Consider the following 22,427-nt stretch of genomic DNA (forward strand, 5'->3'; position numbering starts at 1 on the left):
AAGGAAGGAAGGAAGGAAGGAAGGAAGGAAGGAAGGAAGGAAGGAAGGAAGGAAGGAAGGAAGAAGAAACACTGCAACTTTGAGCCTATAGTTGCTAAATGGTTACTCGCTTTGATAGGAAGAAAAGATTCTTCAAGCTATCAAGAGGATCAAGAACTGCCTGGCTGTGTCCCTTAGGATGGTTTTCTGTGCCTGATTTCCCTTAACTGATCCAGGTGAGAGAATGAAAACAGCATGTGCTATAGCTGGGACTGCGGGAAGGGAGGCTTGATGAGACAAGGGACGCTGGAGAAAGAGTCCAGAAGTGGAGCACAGCCTTTGAGAGGCACAACCTGAGAATTTGTATTAAAGTTAAATTGTAAGAATCAAATAACAAGGACCAGAGAGTTGGCTCAGTGGTTACGAGCACTGGTTGCTCTTCCAGAGGTCTTGAGTTCAACTCCCAGCAACCACATGGTGGTTCACAGCCATTTGGAATGTGATCTGATGCCCCCTTCTGGTGTGCATGAAGGTAGCTTAGTCATATACATTAAATAAATAAATGAATGAATCTTAATTTTAAAAAAATCAAAGAAGAAACTAAATCAAGAGCTAGAGAAAAGAATGGGGAGATGACCTAGAGTTAACAGTACTTGCTGCTATTATGAAGAGCTCGAGTAGGATCCCAGTACCCAAATCCTTGTGGCTTTCAATGGTCTATAATCCCACTATCAGCTCTCTTCTGGTTTCTGTATGCCTTAGAAACTCACATGATGCACAGACACATTCAAGCCAAATACCCATACACATAAATTAAGTTTTATAAAGAATAGCATCATACCCAGCCCAGCTACTCAGGAGCATGCTGCAGGAGGGTAAGAAATCCAGCACAAGTATGGGCCACAGAGTGAGTCCAAGGCCAGACTGAGCAAGAAAGTGAGTTCCTGTCTCATATTAAAAAGCATAAAGGAGACCAGGATAGAGTATGCACTCAGCTAATATAACACCTTAGGCTTCATTTTAAGCATGGCAAGTTGATAATAGCAACAATAATAACTTCCATAAGGTACCAATATAAACTGTCCAATGTAAACTTGACTGTGATAGAAGTTTCCTTTCATCTCACATATTCATAGCAGAGTGCCCATTGTCCTGAAATTATCTAACAACGTGTGTATATATATATATATGATTAAATAGCCATAAAATAATAATAATAATATATACATAATATATATTATTAGATTAAATAGCCATAAAATGGTCAATGTGCTACACAAGTAATTTGAAAAACTGCCTGATAATAATGTCTTTTGTTTTTATTTACAGAAACTACCTTCATAACAGACCAAATAAGTTTTTTGAAAGTTCAAGTCTAGAGGAAATCAAGTCAGTCTGCCTACATGGCTGATATCGGAAGGACACACCTTACTTCAGCTGCACTTACCACACCACCCCAGCCTGCAGAGCAGATGACACAGTGATGGCCCTATCCAGGTCTTTAGTGAAGACTCCTGCTGCTAGACCATACATAGTATTGTTTGCTCTCTTGATCACATCATCTACAGACTTAAATTTCATGATTTGTTGCACTGGTCCAAATATCTACCAAAGGATGACAGAAAAACAGGTTAACAGTATAGAAACTATATATGCTTTAAACACAGTACATATGCTTGCCTAGAAACCATTCTTCATTGGCTAAGGAGCTATCTTTCATCTAAGACCTATATGTTAGAATTAGAATAGTTGACTATGGCCAGTCAACATATAAAGAGGTTGTGATTGTGCATCACATTCTATGTGGGGCAGACACCAATTGTTACTGCAGAATGTATTCTTATATCCTGCAATAGAGCTGCCCAAAATGGAAGAACTGAACATCAATTCACTAACTGCATCATTTTCTTATAAACATCTTAAAATTTAACTACAGTTTCCTTCACTGTTTAAGTTATTGCACAAAACAACAAGACCAAGAAAGCAGTGCTTTGCTCTAATAGTAACAAATAGGCAATGATTGAAAACAATGTTTATGTTTTAAACAGCAATGTATTGTTGATTTAAGTATCATTCATTTTTTACTTGGATACTTTTATAATTATAAAACTTGGCTAAAATAGCACATAGCACAAGTTTTTACTCAGATTCTACTAGTCACCCAACCTTACAGCATTACCAACAAAGAAACAAACAACCAAACTTATTACAGGAAACCTAACTCCAGAATCATCCTTTCAAACCAAATCCTGAAGTCTCTGTCAGGGGCTGGAGTCACAGCTTGTCAAATCTAAAGTGAGTCAGCACTTTACTTCTACTGGAATCTAGTCAGTAAAACCCATATGCAACTCAGTTTATATCTCACCCTCCAGGTAAGAGGAAACATTTGGATATTTCTCTAGATATTAAATTTCTATATTCTAATAAGATGTTAATCACAATTAAATAAAAGAGAGGCTTCTTTGAATGCTACTACAATTTCCTTGGAAATGTGAACATAGATTGGTAAAAAATGGTTCTGAGTCTATTTGAGTTATATAAAGCAGTTAGGGACCATTCCCTGAAGGCTGGGGACAGATCCTGAAATTCTAAGCTATGGTGACCCCATAACTGGGAAACATAACAGTGTGAACATTGGAAATGGGAAGCAGATGGAGCAGGACTTTGGAGGCTTTACACAGAGTTGCAGCAATTTAGCTGGCATGGTATAGACTCTTGGCTCCCATTTTGAAGCAGCAAATGAGATATTCCTACTAGATACATTATAGGAAGACAATAAATGTTTCCCTGAGTGAAGACTATTTTCTGCTTTATTTCTTCCCTACCCCTGTTCATCAAGTTCTACAGCAATAACTCTAATCAAAGAAGACTTGCCCAATAAGTACAGAAATTCAAATGCAGTTGAGGAGTGAACATAAATATGGTGAATTATCCACCTACATATGACTTTTATTTCTGTTCTTTATATTTATTTCCTTTGCGTGTAAAGTTAATATTCTCTTTATCTCTTTATTTGTTGATATGATGGAGGCAACAAAAATAAGCTATCAGATCCTCTGTCACATCAAGGACATGAGTATAAATTCATTGAATGGGAAATTATGATTCCATGTATTTGAGTCATAGTATCTTCTTATTGGGGTATAGTACATGACACTTCTATTGTTCAACTATACATATCATTGCATATATTAAAAGCCCTCAGGCTTGTGAAGTATACAGCTACCATTTTAATCACATTGTTCTTCTTACTTATATGTTGAATATCTGGGTACCATCTTTATTGATGGTCCTTAGATTGTGCTCCTAAGAGTCACCCTCATTTCCCTTACAAAGCCAGTCCACTCTGTCTCTATGAGGTTAGGTTGACTTTTTTATGTTCTTATAACTGAGATCAGTGAATACTTGTTCTTCTGTGCCTGGCATATGTAACTTAATATGTGCATAATTGTTCTTGTTTTAACAAATGACAGCATCAATTCCCATTTCTTTAAGGCTGTGAATGAAGCAATTATAAAAACTATTGTGACTTATTGTGTGTTTGATAACTCTTTGTGGACCTACTGGATTCCTCAGTGCTCAGTCATGTTCACAAAATATTTAAAACTTTATCATCAGTCATTTCAGAAAAATGATATTCAACAAGCTGAGTTTTTAGAGGGAACCACAGCTTACACACAGAGAGAACACAGCAAACACAACAACAGACCCATGGGGAAATATTACCTCCTCTTTGGCAATGCGCATCTCATCAGTTACATTGGAGAAGACTGTGGGTTGGACAAAGAAGCCTTTGTTCCCCCAGCGACCTCCACCACACTCCAGCTTGGCTCCTTCTTTCTTCCCACTCTCAATGAGACCAAGTATTTTATCATGTTGCTCCTTGTCAATCTAGTTGGAAGAAACCACAGGCAAAGGAGCAATGATAAAGATAACATGTTGTGAATGAAGGTGTCAAAAATGCCAGGATATTCGTATTAAATCTGATCATTCAAAGCAGGTGAAATACAGTTATCTCATTTTCCAGTACGTTTTCTTTTTCATGAATTTTCAGGAAAGAATGATTGAATGTATTTAAATTTAGTACAGTTAGGAAAGAATAGAATCTGGTGACATGAGAATACATAAAACTTTCTTACAACTGGTTTTTGTTCACATTGGAAGAAAAAAAGTTGTTAATGATTAAATGCATAGGTCTGGGATCTTAGTCTTGAGTAAGAAAGAGAAATGAAGTGAGACAGAGGACTTTGACTCAGGTTCAGTGGGTATATATCACTTGAGAATCACATGCTTTTGATGGTCAGAGACCTCTTTTCTTCGGAGACAGAAACAAAGCCAGCACACCTCTAAGCCATTCATGACCTGGCATCTCTAGTTACCATAGTTTGAGATCATCCTCAGTTCAACTCAGTAGGTTGCATCCCAACAGCTAGCGCGTTCTGTTTATCCTCTTAGTACTTCAACAGATAAACTATGTCTAAACATACAGCAGTTACCATGAATGTGCAATGTTTTTATTGGATATTTATTTATTTACATTTCAAATGGTATCCCGTTTCCCGGTTTCCCCTCAATAAATCCCCTATCCCCTCCCCCTCTCCCTGCTTTTATGAGGGGGCTCCCCCNCCCNCCCACCCACCCACTCCTGCCTCACCGCCCTAGCATTCTCCTAGACTGGGGCATCAAGCCTTCACAGAACTAAGGGTCTCCCCTCTCACTGAGACAATATTTTAACTAATATTTTACATAAGTAAGAATGAAAAGGATGTTAGAGTTCTGTTTGGTGATATCAGAATAATCCTACTCGTCCCACACTGCATTGGACTATGGGGTCTTCCCCTTAGCTCTCATGGAAGGGTAAATGATTATCTCTTAGATCTCACATTATTGGTGAAAACAGGCTATCAGAGGGGAGATAGTGCAGGGAAGAGGTACACTAAACAAACAAACAAACAAACAGCAATCAAAGCACTAAGAAGAGAGTCAGGTTTTTGCCTATTCAACATGTCTCTTGTCATGACTTGAAAATAGCATTCTTCATATTCTTGGGCTCTGTCAATCTCCTCAGTCTTTGAAGAATCAGAAGAGATACCATGCATGCTCTCTAATTGCCCTCCACTCAGTTCCAGCGTGCAGGTAGAGTAAATGCCACCACAACCAGTTATAATTTTAGAAACTGTGGAACAGTATGTGGTACCATGTTGCTGTAAAATTTCCTGTGCATGTCACTGAAAGGAATAACCCCCATCCAAAATAATCTCTTCATTTCTAGCCTATTATGGAATTCTAAAATGAGAATCATTGGTATCGCTTTTTTATCAATATAACAAGACTAAGTGCCATTGCTATTAGATCTGCTCAATAAGGACATGTTCAATATGATTTGTAAGGTTTCAGATTGACTTTCTGGATAATCTTGGCTTTCTTTATCAATTATCTGGCCCCATTCAATGATTCTTGTGTGTAGAAGAGGCCTTTATTGTTTTGTGGCCAGGCTAGAAAAATACATATATCATGATATTGTTGTGATGGTATAAAAATATATCCTTTAAATCTTTGGATATAAAAATTTTCTGATTCTCTAGATTTCACATGCTAAAAATCAGATAAATGATAATTTAAAAAACACAAGCATATCTATGGAAAACACATTTGACAACCATAGTCCAACAAGAGCATTGAAAATAGATATTAAAATATATTAACTCAGTTGATACATCTCAATACAACACCACACTACAGCCTGGAAAGCATTGTAAATTAAGAGCCAGGAAGTTTATAAAAGCCATGGTATTATTTAAATAATAGGGAAGCAGGATGTCTGCTGGGAGAAAATGTCTTCTCTGTATATGACTTGGAAGTTGTACCCATGAAATCTCAAAAGTGAGCTCCTCTAATCAAGACCCACACAATGACAAAAATCAACTGACAAGCTGACATGGATCGAGAAAATCTCGTAAGAATCTACAGCACAGGAAGAAGCACAGGAAATGAATAGCAGATGTCAGAGGAATTCAGGAATATCAAAGAAGAACTCTTGATAGGTTATTCAGTCCCAATAAGTAAACTCTCAACACATATAAGCTACAGCACATGCACTCAACAGGCTATATACATCATATTTAGATATGTGCAGCAATAATTAAAGAAGATACCACTCAGGTGGAATGAGGGAGAGAACAAGGGAAGAGATGGAGGGTAGAAAAGAGAAGAGTAAAAATGCCTCACATAAAATTCTCAAATTTTTTTAAATTCTCAAATTAAAAAATTCTTATTACAACGGCCTAGTCAGCCATCATTGTGAAGAGAGGCCCCTTGGTCTAGCAAACTTTATACGCCCCAGTACAGGGGGACACCAGGGCCAAGAAGTGGGAGTGAGTGGGTAGGGGAGCAGGGCAGGGGGGAGGGTATAGGGGACTTTTGGGATAGTATTTGAAATGTAAATGAAGAAAATATCTAATAAAAAATGTAAAAAAAAATCCTTATTACATCTAAGAGGTGAACTTGATTGTTACCATACATAAAAGGCTTAGTTGTTATTTATTTAATAGAGATTTATGAATATGCAGCAAAATAATCATGGTGTTAGATGTGCCTATATATGACATTGTCTCATTTCAGTGTGTAATGTATCCTCAAGATTAATGTTACTATGTCCTCTTTATTGGCAAATAAACTGAGTAGAAAATAAGGTCAAATTTCTTTTTCAAACGAAACTACTCATTTCATATCCACATTTATATATATTGTGTATGTGTGTGGATGAAGTCAGATAGAAAATACTTTATAAATGAAAAAAACCTATCCGTTTATGAACACTAATATGTAATGTAAAATAAACAACACACCTATTAACCTATTATAACTTCTGCAAGACTCAAATACATTTACTTGCTAATCTTTCAAAAATGAATCCAGAAAATTGTAAAAAATAGTTTTCATACACGAACATATGGCCTAAACTTCTCCTTACCAATTTGGTTGTGACTCAGTATGAATTCCAAAACTCTGTTTAGAAAGACTTGGTAACTCAGCCAGCATTAGATGAGATACTAACCAAGAGCTTGGTCAATGTGTGTCTCTTCCCATAAGCTCCTTTTTATTACAGGAGAGAGAGAGAGAGAGAGAGAGAGAGAGAGAGAGAGAGAGAGAGAGAGAGAGTATATAAGCATAGTTACACCTGGAACTTCCAAAACTCTTGTGCTGGTCAAAGTCCCAGCATACCATTCATCTACACTACGTATCTTCTGCCTTCTCATCATATATCTAATGATCAAAGTATTTTATGTTTATGTAGACAGACCAATAGATAATTAGGACAAGAAATAGTGTCAACAAAAGCACTCAGAATTACACATTTTTTCTAGACTATGAGACAAACTTAACAACAAAATTGAAAAAAAAATACCAAATCTGATAAAAATCAGCAATTACTTCTATATAATCTCTGAACTCAGTGGTAAAAAAAAAAATACAATGCCATTGATATAAAACAATAATGGTTTCGCTTGACAGTCACCCTACTGCTTTGGGTTTTCCATACTTGCCAGTGGTTTTGTCCTAAGATTTTCCTGTTTGGGTATTTATGCTAAGTAGACAACTCCAAAACATTCTTGCAAATTAATTGCATCCAGAGAAACCAGTGACCACGTATCCTTTCAATTTTATGGTTTTGTCAGACTCCTCTCTCAAGGTATAGTCGGTAGCAATGTCCTCCAATTTTTTTAATTGAATTTAGGTTATGCTTATTTTAAAATTCAATGATGTTTATGTTGGTAGGGTACACACTGTAGCATATTTAATGTGAAAGAGTGACGATACAAAAGTCAACATCCAGGCCCCAGAAAGAGCACAGCTCTCAGGAGTGAATCTACTGGCATTTAGGGAAATAAAGGCTATTGTGTGCTTTCCTGTTCACTGTACGGTCTTCAGCCGCAGAGTCCCTTCCTCTGTTCATTAGATGTGAGTAGATCCCCTCAACTTGTTATAACAACTCAGTTTCCAGAGAAGGTCAGTGTCCCCTGTGGGTGTGTGGAAAACTGCTTCCGGTTGCGGATCACTGATTCAGAGCAGGATCCAGAGGCAGGAGTGAACTTAGAATCAAAGGGCCAAGAGCTTGAACAACAAACAGGCCAAGAACAAAAGGAAAAGGTGACTTTTGAGTGAAAGAAACAAAGCCATTCATATTTACAGTGGATCTAACTATGAAGAAGAAACCCAGAGCCCTGGGAATTCCTGGCTTTTGACACCTAAAGAGAGAAACCTGTCAGCAGCGCAGAAAACAGGAACTCCAAGAACATCTTATACTATCATTACACCACAGAAACTGAGGAGCCTGCAGAAGATTCGGTGTCTTAGTCAGGGTTTCTATTCCTGCACAAACATCATGACCAAGAAGCAAGTTGGGGAGGAAAGGGTTTATTCGGCTTACACTTCCATGCTGCTGTTCATCACCAAAGGAAGTCAGGACTGGAACTCAGACAGGTCAGGGAGCAGGAGCTGATACAGAGGCCATGGAGGGATGTTCTTTACTGGCTTGCCTCCCCTGGCTTGCTCAGCCTACTCTCTTATAGAACCCAAGACTACCAGCCTAGGGATGGTCCCACCCACAAGGGGCCTTTCCCCCTTGATCACTAATTGAGAAAATGCCTTACAGTTGGATCTCATGGAGGCATTTCCTCAACCGGAGCTCCTTTCTCTGTGATAACTCCAGCTGTGTCAAGTTGACACAAAAATAGCCAGTACATTCGGTAATGTCCTACTACCTAGACCTGTAGAATGGCAGCTGAGATGAAAGATTGGTTATGAGAGTGAATCGGCAGCCATATGTACAATTTTCCAGACTAAGAATTGTCTGTAGGAATTGCCAATTGATGAATGAAGGAATTGATAACAAGAGTCTTGCCAATTGATGAATGAAGGAATTGATAACATTTCAAATCTTTCCTTCATTTTGGTGTGTATATGTGAGTGTGGTGGGCAGCTGTATGTATTAGCATGTATGTGAGGACATGTGGGAGCAAATGCTGGTCCATCTGTGTGTACCTGCATGTATAAAGGTACACGTACATGTGTGTGTGTGTGACAAAGGTTGACACTGGGTATCTTCTTCAATGGCTTTCAGTTTTATCCACTGAGGCAGGCTCCTGAACTCATAGCTCCAGTTGAACTGGCTAGCTCACCCTCTTGAACACAAGGATTACAGATGTGCTCCTACACACATCCAGTTTTTATGTGAGTGTTAGTCCAGAACTCAGGTCCTCAGAGATATAAGACAAATGTTTTAGGTATTGATCCATTTCCCCAGCCCTTCTTTTGATGCAAAATTCCCACATGGCTCTTACAATGTTTCTAGAACTTTTTAAAAAATGGCCAACACAGAACAGAATCATGTCCTTGCTGTTGGAAGTTAGATTCTTTAAATGACCAGATGAAGATAATATCAGCTAGCAATGAGCACATTTAAGAAGTTAAGCTTACTCAATCTTAATTAGGCATAAAAAGATTGGTTTTCCTTCTGAAATGCTATCTTTTCAGTGTTTACTCACCTGAGGACCTTGATTTATTCCTGAGTTCAGAGGATTTCCTAGAACGTATTTCTTTGCTCGCTCCACACTCTTCCTCACAAACTCATCGTAAATTGATTCCTCAACAAAAAGCCTGGATGCTGCAACACAAATCTGACCCTGGTGGAAGAAAACTCCTTGGTGTGCAAACTCAACAGCACTGTCCACTGCAAAGGAAACAGTCACAGGAGGGAGAGAAGAAATATTTTCCAAAGAATACACACACAATTATATTTCTCAGATGCCGTATGGTAATAAAGAAAAATGATAAATCATTTGATTAGACATACTCAATATATGCCACCACTTAGAAGTCAGGTAATAAATTAAACTTTATTTACCATAAAAATGAAAAAAAAAACAAAGGAAATCTGAAAAGACGGTATCTGGTATGGCTTCTGAGGAATGTAGATTTGATAAGACCAAATATTATTACAAATAATTCCATATTTTTCCATTTTTAATTCTTCAGGAAATCATATTTCCTTTATGTGTCAGGTTTTAACTAGTTGACAATAGATATCAGAATTACTTATTGTGTTTAATAATTTCATAATATTATTGAAAATTTTGGTCAACAGAAAGTGCTACGTTTTTCTGAAAACGACACACTCAAACAAGTAAAACTCACATGAGAATAAATCATCCTGTCCTTTCTCTAGAAAAAAAAATTCAAAATCTAACTCAAGCCTCAATCATAAAAGCATACAAACTCTTCACTTAGTTTAGATGGTAAAATATGCCTGCATTTTTACAATAGAATATTGTTGATTCTAAACAAAAGGAAGTAGTATTTTATAAATGAGAAATACTCAGTTCATGGTTGTAGAAATTTGGTGTGAATCTGTGGACTAATTACAGAGTGAAAGGCTAGTAATTCTGTTAACCAAGTAGTACGTTCTAATATCTCCATTAAAGATCACAATAGTGACATCAATGAATTCTATGAATAGCAATTTCTGTTAGATGGAACTATCAAAAACACATCATAAATGCTATGTGTAGTCCATTTATGCTATCTCTGATTCACAATGAGAAGTAGCATTCTATTCCAATCCAGGAAAAATTGTATTTCTGCTTAATTTATCTTCATTATGGAACAATTTAAAAGCTTCCCAGAGTCACTATAGTTGCTTGTTAATCCCTTTCCCCTTGAAGGAAAGTCATTTGTAAGACTCTAGGTGACTGTGACAGGATCAGGCATCAGGAGGAAGATGATGAGATGCTTAGGAAGGACCTGTACTCACAGTCAGCATCTGCAAACACAATGCAAGGGCTCTTTCCCCCCAGCTCCAGGGTGACTCTCTTCAGATTGCTTTTCCCTGCAGCTTCCTTGATTAATTTGCCAACCTGAAATCACACATCACAAAGGAGGAGCCTTGGCATGTTCTCGTTTAGACAGATTCATTTCATACTTTCAACTTATAGGACATTTCTGCTACCATTCAATTTCATTTGGAAGCAGCATTAAATGGTTTTGTTCAAGATCTGGCATCTTCAGGTGTAAAAGCTTCCATCATCACGTCTGAAAATGCAAGGTAAATCAGAAAGTGCTCATGGGAAGGTGAGCAGACATCTCAACTGTGAGAAATGACTTCATGTGTGGGCAGACATCAAGTCTGTGAGAGCTGACTTCATGTGTGGACAGGACAGACAAGAGATTATTTTTCGTTTTCATCAGAATTTCCTCTCTGTATTTGATCAGGAATACTCAGCAACACCCCAGGTATTGACATCCCATCCCTCTAGTGACCTTCAGAGAACTCTGTCCATCCAAACTAGCATTCTTTCCGGTCTGGACTGCCACCATGTTGGTTCTTTATTTGGGATCAGCTCCTAGCACAGATCTTTCTTAAGTCCTTTTCTGAGGATTCTAGATGGACATGATTTTTTTCCCTCTGGTTTCCTGAAGAAGCACACAGAGAGGTACCTGAGTCAGTCTCAAATGGTGTCATCTATATTTGTATAAAAATCCCAAATGCCTCTTTGCCTATTTACAAGAGTGGGCTCACAGCTAATCCTCCCTCCTTCCCCACACCTCTGTCTCCCTCTTCCTTCCTTCCTTCCTTCCTTCCTTCCTTCCTTCCTTCCTTCCTTCTCTTCTCCATCTCAAACACACAGTAATTTGCACAGAAGATGCATAGAGAGAAAGAGACAGAGAAAAAGAGATAGCCAGGAGAGGGAGAGGGAGAGGGAGAGGGAGAGGGAGATCCATTTTACTACATTTAGCTAGAATCCCACAATTCTCATTTTTTCTTTAATTCTATTTTTTTTCAAGAAAATACACTTCTTTTGTTTTATCTTATTTTGTATTTATATCCTTTCCTGTCTAGAGTATTACCTATGATCATTTTTGTTTTTGCCTTCTGAATCCTGGTTTAATTATTATTGATTCTTCATTTTATACATATTGAGAGAACAGTAGGCTAAATTAGTCTTTATGTTGTTTTTTAGAGGTAACCTTTTTTTTATTGTCTGGCTCTTTTCCTATTCCACATACTGGAATGTAATGAAAGGTTTATATTTCATCAGAACAATAAAATAATATTTAAGTCAATATGGAGAATGAACTGCTATTGTGTAATAGGCAACAGAGAATTAATTTGCTAAGATTTTCAGTCTAAAAGAACTACAGGGACAAAAATGGAGAAGAGACCGAGAGAAAGGAGGTCCAGTGTCCGACTCAAATTTGGATCTATCCCAAGGGGAGACTCCAAGACCTGACACTATTACTGATGCTATGGTATGCTTACAGATAGGAGCCTAGCATGGCTGTCCTTCAAAAGACCCAACAAGCAGATGACTGAGACAGTAGCAGATACTGACACCCAACCATTGTATTGAAGTCGGGGACCCCTGTGGTTGAATTAGGGAAAGCCTGAAAGAACCTGAGGAGGAGGGCATCCCCATAGGAAGACCAGCAGTCTCAACTAACCTGGACCCCTGAGATCTCTCAGACATTAACCAGGCAGTATACACTAGCTAGTCTGCCAAGGACACATATACAGCAGAAGACAGCCTGGTCTGACCTCAGTAAGAGGAGATGCACCTACCCATCAAAAGACTTGAGGCCCCAAGGAGTGGGGAGGCCTGATAGGGGATGGGGGACATCCCCTTGGAGATGGGGAGGAGGAATGGGATGAGGAACTGGAGGGTGGACAAGGGAGTCGGGGGAACAATGGGACTGTACAAACATAAAAGCAATAAGAAAACAATATCCATGAATAAATTTAACTCTGAAATTGGATCAATAGAAAAATAAATGGATATTGAACATACTTAGGGAAACCCTGCCTGAAATTTATTTTAAACTTATACTCAATTATTACTCCATAGTTTCTTCCTCCTCTTCTCTCTTTCCCCAGTCCTTCCTTCCTGTTTCCCCTTTCCTTTTCTTCTTTTGTCTTTTCTTTCATTTTCTAAGAGTAGCTCCTTAGCAGCTTAATCTGGCCTTGAACTTAGGATCTTCTGGCTTTTACCTCTCAACTGCTGAGACTCCTTCTGAATTCCATTGTGTCCAACTGTTACAACATATTTCTTACTACCATTTTCACCTAAGATGATTAAGAATTTTATGTTTTCTAGATAATGAATTCCAATATCTCTTTTTCTCACTTATTTCTTAAATATAAGTTTACAGTAGAAAGGAGGCTATCATAGCTAACATTTTCTTGGAGAATGCAAAGTATTAAAATCTCTATAAAAAACTACAGATGATAAGAGAACTAAAGTGAAAACTGGTTAGAAACAGGAGTGAGAAAGGAGTCAGGGAAGAAGGGCTTATGCCTATATACATGACAAAGCCCCCTGGATGTGAAGGACCTGAGAGGACACAGTGACACACCTCCTAAATTAACATGAGAAAGAGAATGAGTGGGAACAGAAAGCAGAAACTGGGGATGTTTCACAAACACACAATGGGGCCATCTGTGTGCTCTCCTCCTTATCTGTGTGAAACCATAGAAAGTAGGTGTTATAGTGCCTGTGCTTTTCAAATACAGAACCTCATATTGGGAAGGACTTTTCTGTTTTCTGAGACATTCCCCTTCGTATGGACCCAGAAGTTTCCTGGTCTTCTAATTCTGTTGTTTCTTTTTCAGAAGGTAAATGGGCATAGGAATAGAATTATGGGAATGACAAAATGGCACAGAGTTGAGGATTAGTTAAGAAGGTCACATGATAAACAAACTGCCATGCTCAAGGACCAGTGACCTCTGGCAGAGACAAACTAGAGAAGTGCCCCTATGATCTGGCTTCAGAAGCCTCTCGAATCCCCTTTGTATATGGTGTAGAATTCCAGGCTTCTTCGACCCTGCTTCCTCCATCTGCTGTGATCGCAGCCTCTCCTGCTGCATCACAACTGCTAATGTTATCATCACATCATAGAGAGCCTTCCACAGTTTCTATCGGAGAAAATTGTGAATCTGTGGTTATTTTTTCCCTATCTCAATCACAGATTTTCATGATACACTATTTTTCTCCTGTCTATGAAAGACAAATACACAGAGAAACATAAACACACACATTTGAAAAGATGAAAAAGTCAATGTCTTCTTAAATCAATTCTCTGGGAAGTTTAAAATAATGTTGATGTGGCTAACTGCAATAATAAGAAAATGAACTTATTCTCAATTCACTATTTAGAATATTTTCTCTTCTCAGTCTTAAAGTAATTTATTCCTTAAAACCTCTAACAAGTTCCATGTCTGAATGAATTTTTCTTCTTTTGATCCCTTCAATAGAACTTTTTAAGTATCAAGTTACCGTCTCCATCCAACTTGTTTCTTGTGAGAGTAGCTTAATCAGATCTATCCATTTTCCCTTTTTATCACATACCAATGACTAATGCAGTATCTTTTCTGTTGAACAGCTAAGAACATTACAACCTAGCACAACTTTACTTCAAACAGCATAATGTCTAAATTTCCTTTTGTTCATAACAGGAACTCATGCAATCCCAAGAATTATATGTTAAAATATGGCTTTGCTTGAAACTGCATTATATCTAACTATTCTTTAGTTTGTAACAGAAACTCATGCAATCCCCAGAATTACAAATTACACACCTCTTTTCTAGTCCTCTCTCTCTCTCTCCTCTCTCTCTCTCTCTCTCTCTCTCTCTCTCTCTCTCTCTCTCCCTTTGCTGAGTCTTGTTACGACTTGTTGTGGCTGTGGCTGGTTCCTGATTTTCTACTTTGTATCTCTCCACAGTGGTGACAGACACACTAAGAACTCAGGGTCTCCCAGCAGGAGCGTGGAAGGAAGCAGATTTGTCTCCCTCTCAGAGCATGCTCAGTAGACAGAGTCCCAACCAAGAAGCTAAGGACAAGACTGTACCATTTAATTTTCTTAATCCAGAGACAGTAATTCATACAAATCTGTGGCCCAATTTGTATTTTCTACCCTACAGTTTATTAATCATCTGCCATCTTCAGAGGCTATTTCTTGTAAGAGATGGTAGTGAATATACTAAAAACTAGTTTACTATAATCTTTCCAAATTAGTAACAAGTATTCTTTTATCCAAAATGTATCCCCTTGTGTTTCATAGGCATACTTTGAGTCTAGAATAAGGAACAAACCATTAAGCAACTCTTTTAAAGAACACATAGGCTAAGAAACAGCTGCAGAGAGCATGCATCTGTTAGACATGAGATGTTCCATCAAATGGCCCTACCTCTGTTGATCCTGTGAAGGACACTTTGTCGATGTCCATGTGGGAGGAGATGGCTCCCCCTGCAGTTGGCCCATAACCAGGGACAATGTTCACCACGCCAGGAGGAAACCCTGCCTACAAGTTAAGAAATAAGCAATTAACAGATCAAGAACTCAATTCACAAAAGACCTAGTGAGACATTGTATTGTTTCATGCGTTCACCTTGAGAGTTCTTCTAACAAGAAAACTCATCTAGGTGTATTTACTCTTTCTTCATTACTGTTTTTAATTTCTCATCCATATGAACATACCTCCAAGGGCCCTGAGGGATACTATGCTTTAAGGACAAGTCTATCATAACTTGAATTAGTTGCTCCATGCTTGTTGTGATAAAACATTGAACAAAACAAACTTGGGAAGGGGTTTATTTGGATAATAGGTATAGTCCATCATTAAGGGAAGCCAAGGGAGGAACCTGGAGCCAAGAACTAAAGCACAGACCACAGAGAAATGCTACACAATGCCTTAGTTTCTGGCTGGCTCAGCAGCTTTCCTCGTATAACCCAGGCCCAAATGCCTAGGGATAACTATTCTCAGTGAGCTGGGCCTTGCTACATCAGTAAGCAAACAAAATTGTCCCACAGACATGGCCACAGGCCAATCTGATAAAGACAATTTCTCAACTGAGGTACTTAGATGTGTCATGTTGGCAACAACATTGTGACAACTGAACATCACTCAAAGGCTTAACTGTCAAATTTTTATAAAAGAATTCAATTGGAAGGATATAGGAATGTATATTAAGTTACCTATGCAGAAAGGTAGAATTTATTGTCTCCAACAACAAAACTAGAAACATATTGGCATAGTAGCCATCAATCCTTAGAGACATTAAAACTAATAACCTTTAAATAGTTTACAGAAGCAACCAAGCCAGTTATAACCTGGAGGGGAAGATACAGCTCAACATTTCAGCATTTGAAAATAAAGTTGTAGTTCCTTGTGAGCTTAAGTTTATGAGATTTAAACAACATAAGTCACAGTTTACAAGGTGACTAGCTACAAAACTCTGATTTGTGTGGCGAGAGATTTGTGCTGACTGACAACACCCCCGCCCTTAGCTCTGCTACATTTATCTGCATGACTGAGCAGGAGTCATGTGGGAACATCAAAGTTCATGGTACATGTGAACACAGCCTGTAAGGGAAACTGGGACCAGAATTTGACTGCATGTTTAGATTCGGAAAACTCACCTCTTTTATTAAAGACGCCATGTGAAGAGCCGTGAGAGGAGTTTGCTCTGCTGGCTTGACAACCACGGTGTTCCCACAGCTAAGGGCAGGGCCTAACTTCCAAGTGAATATAATCAACGGACCATTCCACTGAAAATCAAAATGGAACGATGGAGTCTTTGCATCTCTCAAAATCACCTTTGTTGATCATGCCACCCTGAGAAAAGTTGGCTAATACTTCAGAAGTTGTGTGTAATTATCTAGTTTATTTTATATAACTTCATAAAAGAAACTAGCAAATGATAAAACGCCCAAAATCATCCATGGAGGAGAAGGACACAGGGAAGAACTACAGAATTTAATCAAGTCTTGTTATCTTGAATTCTCAAGAAAATACAAAAAAAAATTTTTTTACTGCAATGTTTCACATATAGTTAAGCATGTTGTAAGTTACTTATGTTTTACACATGTAGAACCCTCTTCCTATTTCTCCCTAGAAGACACTTAGTGTATTTTATTCAATATTATAATCTAGAAAATTCATATCCAGGAGATTTTGAGTATATGCGTGCTGGAGAGTGATTCCAGGGATTTCGACATGCACATGCTCTTGACATTAGAAACCTAGGCTCAGCACAGGACAGACAATATTGTTAAAGGCAGAAAGGTGTCCCATCTAGAGGGTGAGTGCTTGAATTTAGATCCCTGCATAACAACTGGCAGTTTGTCAAAAGTCAGATACATGACTCATTCTCTATTTAATTCATTCATCGCCCATGAATGGCAAAAATAGTTCTTTCGACTTTAGATGGATATCCTCAGGATTAGTCCAGAAATTTAGATCTGGGGCATAATACACGCCTGGCTAACATGTGTATAGCACAGGGTATGTTTTCCCAAAACGACAGAACAAAACAGGAGACTCTAATGTCTAGACTTATCCAATGCTACTGGCTGGTAGAATGATGTAGATGTTTGAGTGTTTTTAAGCTTTTGAAATAATGAGCATTTTCATTAAATACATTGATATGCCCCGTCTCATTAAATGAAAGTGACTATCATTCAAAAAATATTAGGACATTTCACTCTATTTTAATTTAACCTTTTAAATTATGTTGGCTATATCTAGCCAGTGTCCTATGTGCTAAGCTTAGAGAAAAATCTGGCTCCATTCAGAATATGATTTTCTGACAGAAGAATTTTGAATACCCAATCCTACTACCTAAAGGTACAGTGCAAGCCATACAATTTTTCCAGTTGTCATGGAGATTATTACTTCATTTTATACATATATATATATATATATATATATATATATATATATTCCAGGATTTGAACAATCTTGCTGCAGCTACTATCAATAATGAAAAGTCTCAAGGCAGAGACAGAAGTGTTGGGACTGGTGGGTCCTGCTGTATCCTACAAAAATTGAGTCCCAGCATAGAGAGGAGCCATGATGATATTTTGCCATATACTTACAAAGCACAGCTCATGAAACCAGGACATCACACAATTTCCAAAGCAACCCATTCAGTCAACACTGAGGGCTCATGTGATAACATTGAAATGCCCTCCAAGGACACAGCAGTATATTGAAGGGTTTCGGGACCAGCTAGCTCATATCTAAGAAGCTCAGTTACGGGACAATAAGCTTCAGGCAGTCCTGCTTGTTGAATTTACTTCACATATAACCATCGCAAAAGCTTCACTTGTGTGGGAGTGGGCTTCATTGCCATATCAATGGGATTAGGCATTTCTTTCCCATATTGAGAATCATGAAAGAAAACTTACAGGGATGATTTGGCCACACACCCCAATAGGTTCACGCCTTGTATAAGTGAATATGTTTCCATCTGAAAAACAAAGCACACACATCCATTAAAGGCAAACGGCTGTGTAGGCATGGCATGGAGATGTGAGGTTGGGGTGAATAGCAAAAGGAAAACAAAAGATTCTATTTACACAGCTAATAACATGAACAATGGAGCCCTCAAAGAGCAATTTGAATCTAAAGACTGAGGTCCATGAATCTAAGAGACAAGGTGGGAAAATATCTGACAGGCAGTTAACTCCATTCCTGTAATACCAAGATGGCTGCCTTCATCATCACCCTCGTGCACAAAGTGGTACAGAAATGAGCTAGGAGTGATATCCTCTCCAGGTAAGGGCTGAGCCACATGCAAATGTTTCCAATGTCTCAAGTCTCCCAGGAGTATAAACTTGTTTTTAAAAAATTACTTAAAATAGTAAAAAATGTAAGCAGTCTTTCTACTGACTTAGAATTGTTGGTTTTGTGTCTTTTGCCTACTGAACACAAAAGCAATGTTCTTTAATCTATGGAAAAAATAAAAACAAAAACAAAAAACAAAACATGTCTTAAGTGAAACATGGTTCTTTTCCATCTGGACTTGCCCAAGTCCTGTGCCTTGGGAAATTTGTTGTTCTGTGTTTTATTCTGACTTCTACAGGAGCTTACTGCTACCACAGCAAGTACTTTTCCTGTCAGAAACCACGGGCACTTTCAACAGTTTCTTCTATGTTTCCTAAAAGTGGAATAAGAGCCACGGAAGAGCCCCCTTCGTGGTGTCTGTGTGTTCTCATCCTTATCTTCTGACTTCCTGGTGCCCACCTTCCATACTGAATCCTTCAGTTAGATGGTCAGTGCCCATCGGGGACAGAACTGCAAGTGCATTATTTGAGATCCTAAAGTCATTACATCTCAGATGTGAAACTACCTTTATTCCATCCCCAACTGGGTCTTTCTTCACATGGAATGAATATTCATCATGCCTGTGCTATTACTTGCCTACCTTGCTAAGAAATACGTACACAACGTTTCCACGAAAAGATTGATAACTCAGCTAGAAATCAGATTCTCATCTTGCTTTGAAGCTTTTGAAACACATTGGCATAAGTTGGGTTGTTGAATAAAAGTGGTCTAAGTACACTGGGCTTGAACAGGCACAGAGATGTCTTTATGGGAATGAAACTCAAATAAATAATTTTGGCAGCCATCTTTGAAAAGTTTCAACCCTGAAACTTCTCACTCAAATTAGTAGTTGAATCTATTGGTATTGTTCGTACTTTAATACTGTTTAAACTATGTACATGTTGACTCCTAACAGAACTGCCATCAGCATAACTGTATTGGAACAAAATGAAGAGAAAAGTAATTATTTATCTCATTGATTGGCATCTCTATCAGAGAGAATTTGAAGGTTCTCAGCTCTTCAACAGTAGCCTTACCCTGTACCATCATGCCACTAGTATCCTATATGGACTTACCACTGGGTATTGTTTGGCCATGGATCTTGTCAGCCCAGCCTGCGAAGTACTGTAATGCTTTTATGCTGACCTCTACATCCAAAAGGTATGCATGAGCAAAGACTTTCCCAGCATTCATCGATTCCATTGTCTGAAGGAAAAAAAAAAGAATAAAAAAAAGAATAGCAAAGTCTAAACTAAACTTTCAACAATAAAAAATATATCAAGAATATATAGTGATTTTTTTTTAGTATTTATGTAGTAGAGAGTGTTAGAAGTATAAGGAATCTTACACCTAGTGTTTGTTTGTTTGTTTGTTTATGAAACAGCTTGAGAAAGAATCAAATGACAAATAGCAAGATCCTGGTGGGAGAGATGATAAGATTCTGATTGGCTGATTCTGGTCCTATTTCTGTCAGGTTCTAAATGTGTCCTGGTTAAGCCGTATCCAAGAACTGGTCACATAAGTAGTCAGATGTGAAAATAACTCTTAGTCTCTTTGTTCTATCAGAGGTCCAATTAGATTGTACTTGATATCTGACTGTACCAACAATTTGGTGTGTGCAACTATTCACAATGCCATAATCATTATCATATTCTCATAGAAACAGTCAGTTCACACAATTGTAACACTGGCATCTTTTATTAGGGATTTACCATATTCAACTCTAAACCTGTTTGGGAAATTGTGTCATAGTTATTTCAACAATGCCTCCCTTCAGATCTTAGGGAACCCTACAGTAGAGAAGACAGAAATAATGCAAGAGCCAGAGGAAATGAAGGCACCAGGGCCTAAGTAAGGTACACATTATCCCACAGACACTGAAGCAGAAGGTACAGGGCATTGATGGGTATGCGTCAGGTCCTCAGCACATACTACAGCTTTTAGCTTAGTATTTTCATGATGTTCCTGTGAGAACAAATGGGTCTCTGATGCTCGTGTCCGCCCTTCAGACTTGTTTCCTCCTGTTGGGTGGCCATGACCAACTTTGATATAATATTTTCTGTCTCATCTTATTAGTTACATTTTATCATGTTTTGTTGTTATCTCTTAGAAGCCTGTTCTTTGCTAATAAGAGATAGAAAAGGGGTGGATCCACAGGAGAGGAGGGAGGTACTGGGAGGAATAGAGCGAGGAGAAACTATAATCAGGATATATAGTATGAGAAAAGAACCTATTTTCAAAAGAGAGGAGGAAGATTGTGAAGTTGCACATTTTCTTATCTAGCAGAATCTTCTTTCCTCTCCAACTTTGTGTAGACTGTATAGGATGCTTGCAAATCATACATTTGGTCACATGGCAAGATGCACAGGTTTCATACTGCCCACTACTATCCTAAAATTAAATCAAATGTGACTTTCTTTATATGCCTGTTCCGTTCTCCCTGTGGCTCTCATGCTGACAGAGGAAGTCACACTTTTCACTCTACAGTTGAGATAGATGGAAAGAGCTAAGCTTTGGGAAATTCTCATTTCTTCCAATAGAATATCCCAATTAGTATAGATTTATATCACAGAGGTATGGATTCTATTTTTACATGTTTTGAGCAAATACATGATTATTAATAATTGGTGAATTGCTGATATTTTCTAATAAAATCAAGGTTTGAATCCCATTGTCACTAATACCCATGGAAGGAGTTGCAGAGACAAAGTTCAGAGCAGAGACTGAAGGAACGACCATCCAGAGACTGCCCCACTTGGGGATCCACCCCATAAACAAACACCAAACCCAGTCACTAGGAAGATGCCAACAAGAGGCTGCTGACAGGAGCCTGATAATGTTGTTCCCTGCAAGGGTCTGCCAGTGCCTGGCTAATACAGAAGTGGATGCTCAGAGTCATCCATTGGACGGAGCACAAGGTCCCCAATGAAGGAGCCAGAGAAATATCCAGGGAGATGAAGGGGAATGAAGCCCCATAGGAGGAACATCAATATGAACTAAACTGTACCTCCAGAGCTTCTTGGAACTACACCACCAATCAAAGAATGGTGGAACTTGTGGCTCTAGCTATATATGCAGCAGATGATGGCCTAGTCGGTCATCAATGGGAGGAGAGGCCCTTGGTCCTGTGAAGGCTCTAAGCCCCAGTATAGGGGAATGCCAGGACCAGGAATGGGAATGGGTGGGTTGAAGAGCAGGGGGAGGGGGGAGGGGATAGGGGAATTTTGGAGGAAAAACTAGGAATGGGGATAACATTTGAAATGTAAATAAAGAAAATATCTAATAAATAAAAGAAAAGAAAGGAAAAATACCTGACACAATCTAAAGACAGACAACTTTATGTTAGCGCACAGTCTGGGGTTATACAGCCCATAATATGAAAAAAAAAATGGAATATTGGCATGGCTTCTTTTTACTGATACCTCTGATCTTGGCCTGTATAATTTTATTCTCTTTGTGTCATTGTATGGTTATTTCTCTTTTTGTACATAATATGACAATTTTGTATAATCATGTCATTATTCATATGTGATTAATGACTATACTGATGGCTTCATTTTCACTAATTACAACTTTTGAGACCCTATTTCTAAATATAAACACATTCTCAGCCCCTAAAGATGAAAAATGCAACCTACAAGCTGGGCGTGGTGGCACTCGCCTTTAATCCCCGCACTCGGTAGGCAGAGGCAGGTGGATTTCTGAGTTCGAGACCAGCCTGGTCTACAAAGTGAGTTCCAGGACAGCCAGGGCTATACAGAGAAACCCTGTCTCGAAAAACCAAAA

General features: G+C 38.4%; 1 protein-coding gene across 1 annotated transcript in view; it reads right to left on the minus strand.

Moving 5' to 3' along the window:
- LOC110285566 (aldehyde dehydrogenase, cytosolic 1) overlaps window positions 1-22,427 on the minus strand; it is a 33,362-nt gene that overhangs the window by 5,360 nt on the left and 5,575 nt on the right. Inside the window, exons 4-11 of the mRNA XM_021151817.2 lie at window positions 19,718-19,847; window positions 18,224-18,285; window positions 16,454-16,582; window positions 15,222-15,335; window positions 10,793-10,895; window positions 9,528-9,712; window positions 3,706-3,870; window positions 1,427-1,584 (exon numbers count right to left, since the gene is read on the minus strand). Of these exons, the coding sequence (XP_021007476.1) occupies window positions 1,427-1,584; window positions 3,706-3,870; window positions 9,528-9,712; window positions 10,793-10,895; window positions 15,222-15,335; window positions 16,454-16,582; window positions 18,224-18,285; window positions 19,718-19,847 (1,046 nt within the window). The remainder of the gene's footprint in view (window positions 1-1,426; window positions 1,585-3,705; window positions 3,871-9,527; window positions 9,713-10,792; window positions 10,896-15,221; window positions 15,336-16,453; window positions 16,583-18,223; window positions 18,286-19,717; window positions 19,848-22,427) is intronic.

The sequence above is a fragment of the Mus caroli genome, chromosome 19 (genome assembly GCF_900094665.2).
Source record: "Mus caroli chromosome 19, CAROLI_EIJ_v1.1, whole genome shotgun sequence".
NCBI lineage: Eukaryota > Metazoa > Chordata > Mammalia > Rodentia > Muridae > Mus > Mus caroli.